Here is a 6,000-nt window from a genome sequence, read left to right on the forward strand (position 1 = left end):
AAATGGTGCAGATATAATATCATCCATAGTGTATATTCCACTGTTTAAACTCCATATACAAAAATGTTCATAAAGACTGTTAACTGGAAAGTAAAACACAGAGTATGTTAGTGGTTAAAATAATACAAAAATATGAACATTATTATATCTTTACATTAAGAACCAGGGTGCCTCACGGTATGAACATAGATTTGGACCTCTCTCATTTTCTCTAACTGACACATTTTTGGTCACCCTGATCAATCATTCATTGAATTTATCTTGTTTTTGATATAATCCCCTTTATTGGGGATGTTTATATTTTGAGAGGGGTGTGCATTTTGACCATATGTGCGGTAGTCTGGCAGACTGACCATTAGGTCCTTATTTTGCCCCCCCTTAAATGCTTAATACCTATTTGACCTTATGGATAAGTCATAGTGTTCCCATCTCCAGTCATTTTTTCATATCATGATGATATATCAACAGTGTACACACTCATATTGAGCGTCATTCTCTACACAACTCCCTATGTACCTATACAAAACGGGTGAATCAATAGACTAACCCTCCAGGCGCTCAGAATAAGACATAGTCCTGCTGGTAAGAAAGTCTGAAATAGATCCTGAGACCCAGGCTATAAACAACCGTGATAGAGTTTAGTATAGTGCACTGTCTTTTCCCCCAACCGGCTCACCTAGAGCACTATAGGGTTGGGACATGGAACACTCACGTGTTAATCCTTAGGGTTGTGTGAACCGAGCCTGTCCGGTCTTCCAGCGTTGTGAATGCTCCTGCTGGTAAACTTCTCCTGGATAGAGATGGGGTGCCTTTGCCTCACGAACTGCCCTCTTCACCGCCAACCCGACATCCGCAATAACGGAGGGTGGTCACCTGACTGGCGGCATGAACGAGACTTCCGGATGACGTAACGGGAGACCCAGCAGACCAGCAGCGACTCAGCGTGCAGACGTGCAATAGTAGCAATGTGGAAAACCTCTCAATGAGAGAAAAAACGCCGCACAGCTGTGCGGCGTTTTTTCTCTCATTGAGAGGTTTTCCACATCCCTATGTACCTAATAGGCCTTCTAAATTCAGTCATAAACGTAGTTCCACGGGCCAGATTACATCTCAGATGGCTACAGGTCAACTTTAATCAACACAGCAGGACCAAGTCTCCAACACTGCTTGACAGAATTCCACTGTTAGCCACTACAAGACGAAGTCTTCATTGGTGGCTCAAACCAAAGAACCTTTACAAAGGAAAGTCTATGGTTCCACATGCCTGGAATATATTTACCACTGATGCCAGTTTAACAGGATGGAGGGCCTTCTGTGGAAACCGATCAGCCCAAGGTCGTTGGTCATTAAAAGAGACCAAGTTACCCATCAACATTCTAGAACTACACGCAGTATTCCGTGCAATTCAAAAAATGTGTTCAGTCTTGGGCTGCGCTTATAGTGACAGCGATGCGACGTCGCCCGAAAACAAATGCATTGTCGCCGTTGTAAGCGCGACACGACGGTGCGACGCTGGCGATGCGAATTCTTGAAGCCGGTCAAATTTGATTTTTCAGTGGCTGTCGCCACATGTGACAGCCTCTGAACCAATCAATGACCTGGTCGCCCGCGACGTCACCGCAAAGCGAATTACAACTTTCGCTAGCGGCAACGGGTGACATCATCCGTCGCGTCGCCGTCGCGCGCACCTTAAGTGCGGCCTAAAGGAACTTTCCACTCAGAGTTTTGTCAAACAATGTCACAGCAGTGGCTTTTATTTACCGACAAGGGAGCACATAAAGTGTACAAGCCCTCAGAGAGGTCTCAAAAATCCTGAGATGGGCAGAACAGGCAGTTCCCCATCTTTCAGCAACTTACATTTCAGTAGACCAAAATATAGAAGCATATTTTTTGATTGCACAAACTGTCCTACTAGGAGAATGGGAGTTCCGTCCAGAAATATTCATGGACATAGTACAGCGATGGGGCCACCCATCAATTGACTTGATGGTTTCCAGAACAAACAAAAATATGTGTCACTTCAGCTCCAGATGGTAGAATCCCGAAGCTACTGTTTAGGACCCCATGTCGGTCATGTGGAGATTCACTCTCATATAAGTGTTCCCTCCCACTCTGTTACTCCTGATGGTGATATCCAACATCTGGAGATACAAGGCAGAGATTATACTAATAGCGCCTCACAGACCTAGTGAACCTTTCCATAGACACCCCATGGAGGCTCCCTCTACTGCTGGCCCTGCTGACACAAGGGGTGATACTCCATTCCAATCCTGGATTCCTTCAGTTGACGGCGTGGAGGTTGAGAGGAGACATCTGAGAGCATTGCACTACTCAGAGCAAGTAATTGATACTTTACTTCACTCCAGAAAAGCTGCCAGTTGAGTTATACTACAGAATATGGAAAGTATTCTTTAACTAGTGTCATCACGAGGACATTACTCCACTTCGGGCAACCATTCCTCAGATCCTTCGGTTTCTACAACTGAGATTAAAAAAAATGGTTAATCTTCCTCATTATAGGTACACGTTTCAGCTTTAGGCGCCCTTCTCAATAAGCAAATTACTCTCAATCAGATGGTCACCAGATTCATCAAAGCAACCATCAGAATCAAACCACGGATTCAAACTCCCATACTCACATGGGATCTCAATCTGGTGTTAGAGGCGTTCACATCTACAACCTTTGAACCTTTAAAGGACCTATCTATTAAGACACTCACACTTAATCCAGTGTTCTTCACAGCAATCACTACAGCACACAGAGTTGGAGAATTGCAAGCCTAATCATGCAAAGAACCATACTTCCAAATTCATCTAGACAAAATTGTGACTTCCATGCTAAAGTGGTATCCGAATTCAAGATGAATTAGGATAATGTGGTCCCTTCCTTTTGCCCTCTCCCTTAGAATGAAAAGGAGAAATGTTTGCATAACTAAGACACGGTTAGAGCTTTGTCATTTTATGTTCAAAAGACAGTCGAGTTCGTGAAAACGCCAAGACTGTTTGTACTTTTTCAGGGCTCTAGGATAGGCCACGTGGCTTCTGCCGCAACCATCTAAAGATGGATCACAGCCGAGATCAGCGAATTTTACCATTCTGTGGACAAAATTCCACTTCAAACCATTTAAGCTCACTCAACTAGAGCGATGGCAACTTAGGTGGATAAGGCTGAGGCCTCCACAAAACATATTTGTAAAGCAGCAACATGGTCGTCGTTGCACACTTAATCAAAAAATTATAGATTAGATCTTCAGACCCACCCTAGTGAACTAATTGCTTTGGTACATCCCATTAGTTAGGACTACCATGGAGGACGTAGAAGAAAACGAGAAATATGCTTACCAATATTTCCATTGTTTCAAATGCTCCATGGCAGTCCACTTCCCTGCTGTATTATGATTGTTGTTATTATGAGTAGTATGATTATCACCATTATTATTTGGAATGTATTTCCTGTCTATGCTGTTTTCGTTCCTTTTTAGGAGCTTAGCTAAATGATAACTGAGCAGGGGTGAGGACACACCTGTTTTATACCTGTGTCAGAACTTTATTGTCCTAACCCAGCTAAAAGGAGGAGCTATACTAGTTATGACTGCCATGGAGGATGTAGAAGAAATTGAAATATCGGTAAGTATATTTCTCGTTTTTCATGGCAAACAATTGTTGCATTTGATCCTGTTGGTTCGTTGCAGGGGGATTACATCTCTGCTCGCACCTTCTATAAGAAAGCGTCCCAGCTCGACCCCAACAGCAAATTACTGAAAGAGAATCTGGCCAAACTACAGCGCCTGGAAAACAGATTACAAGGGACCAAGGGAAGAGATCCAGAGCCGCTGAGAGAACAGCTGGGAAACCCGAGGGAGGTGCAGAAAGACCCGAGGGAGCCGCAGAGAAACCTGAGGGAGCCGCAGAGAAACCCAAGGGAGGAGCAGAAAGACCAGAGGGAGCCACAGGGAAGCCCGAGGGAGCAGCAGGGAAGCCCGAGGGAGCCACAGGGAAACCCAAGGAAGGTGCAGGGAAACCCAAGGGAGGTGCAGGGAAACCCAAGGGAGCAACAGAGAGACTAGCCCAGAGACACGAGAGAGCAGTAGAGACAAGCTTAGAGACCTGAGAGAGCAGCAGAGATACCCGAGAGGGCAGCAGAGAGACAAGTTCAGAGACCCGAGAGGGCGGCAGAGAAACCTGAGAAAGCAGAATAGACAGGAGCAGTGATTTTAGCACCATAAGAAGAAGTAATAACAGATAGTCTTCTGCTTTTTTTAGTATTGACCGACTTTTACCAAACAATTACCAGGTTTGTTTTATAATGAAAGGAATTTACATCTGTTTTTTGTTAACAAACGTGCGCCTTACGGGATTCTTGTGAGTGTCCTACATCTCTAAGTGAAGCATTTCCTAGAGCAAAAAGTGTCAAACGCACTGAACAGCACAGCAAAGTTCATATTGCGCTATGGTTGGCTCACGTACGCCACAAGGAGACACTGCCCACCTATTTTTCTGGTCCTAGTTTAGTGCAGAGCGGTTGGAGGTACAAAGGTTAAAGGTGTTTACTAGATATAGTAAAAAACAAAAACAAATATATATATACAGATTTATTGCTTTTATATATATTTTTTTTACCCAAGTTTAATGTATAGAAAATAAACCCCGAAAAAATTCCTGTCTTTTTTTTTTTAATGGGAATAATAACCGAAAAACATGGAACACTCCAGAAAGGGAACACGATACAAAGGAACCTGTGAAAGAAGACACAAGGTCAATACAAACACGTAGAGACAAGAGCCGTATACACCGTCACTCGGGCAAAGAACATGTCAATAGACACATGTACAGTTACACTCAATCAGATAGAAGCCCGGTACATGGGAAATTCACAATGAACATGTGATAAGGAATCTGGGTGAAATGCAAAAGTAAAAAACAAAGAGGTTTAAGTAGGAGGAGAGCTTTTAAATAAATAAAGTCTTAGGTGCAACTGATAAAATGCAGACACCTGAAGAAGATTCTCTACCTGTGCATTCTGGACAAACGGCTCCCAACGTGGGAAGGACCGTCAGGATGCTGACATCCGTGATAAACCGCTGCATGACCGGTCTCCGCTTCCTCAACGTCACACACTCCCAGCGCGATAGAGAGGATTTGAGTTCCATTCATTTGAATAGAGCTGGTCTCTTCTCTGCAGCCGGGGGTTGCCGTTTAGTAAGTATGGGCCACGGTTGTATGTTACGAGTTTGTGGAGCAGGTTTCATGTTGCATATTTACGGATGATTTTGCGTAGAATAGAGGAGTGCTGAGTACCAGCTACAGGATATAATCCCAGCTCCCGCAGCTTGATCTGTGGGGAAATTGCACCTGACCACATGGATTGTATTCCTGCTCCCAAAATAAGGAAACGAGCTGTGATATTAAAGAGGCCATTATTAATGCACATGTACGTTTTTTTTTATCTTGTATGATATGTATAAAATTGGACGCTGGCGTGTGGCTTTACCCATACCTGCAGTTCGCTTTCCAGTAAAAGACCTTCCCAATTGGGGTATTGTATACAGAAATAAAGCTTATCTTGATTATTTTGTCTGATAGTCTCATTAACATTGTGTCACCCAGCACTACATACAGGTCCATTTCCCAATGTTCCCTTTCATGATTCGTGGATTCCTTCTGGTTTCTGTGTATTAGGGAATATTTCTGTTGTATGCTTACAACCTTTCTGTCATTATTTAATTAACTATTTTTTTTATAAATAAGTTTCATGGGATGATCCTAACATATCCAGTATCCCACTGCAGAGTAACATATCCCCATCCTGCAATGAGTAACATATCCCCATCCTGCAGTGAGTAACATATCCCCCATACTGCAGTGAGTAACATCCCCCATACTGCAGTGAGTAACATATCTCCATACTGTAGAGAGTAACATATAACTGCATTGCAGAGAGTTGCACAGGCCCTACTACACAGGGTAACATACCCCCACTGCTGAGGATAACATATACCC

General features: G+C 43.5%; 1 protein-coding gene across 6 annotated transcripts in view; it reads left to right on the forward strand.

The window, feature by feature from the left end:
* TMTC1 (transmembrane O-mannosyltransferase targeting cadherins 1) overlaps positions 1 to 5,577 on the forward strand; it is a 72,735-nt gene extending 67,158 nt beyond the window's left edge. For 5 of the 6 annotated variants that reach the window (XM_075602272.1, XM_075602277.1, XM_075602274.1 and 2 more), the window contains one exon: positions 3,693 to 5,577. In XM_075602272.1, coding sequence (XP_075458387.1) covers positions 3,693 to 4,067 — 375 coding nt within the window. In that variant the 3' untranslated portion in view covers positions 4,068 to 5,577. The remainder of the gene's footprint in view (positions 1 to 3,692) is intronic. The other variant, XR_012801885.1, reaches the window with a different exon arrangement.
* Positions 5,578 to 6,000: the final 423 nt, after the last annotated feature.

Source organism: Ascaphus truei, chromosome 5, assembly GCF_040206685.1.
Source record: "Ascaphus truei isolate aAscTru1 chromosome 5, aAscTru1.hap1, whole genome shotgun sequence".
Taxonomy (NCBI): domain Eukaryota; kingdom Metazoa; phylum Chordata; class Amphibia; order Anura; family Ascaphidae; genus Ascaphus; species Ascaphus truei.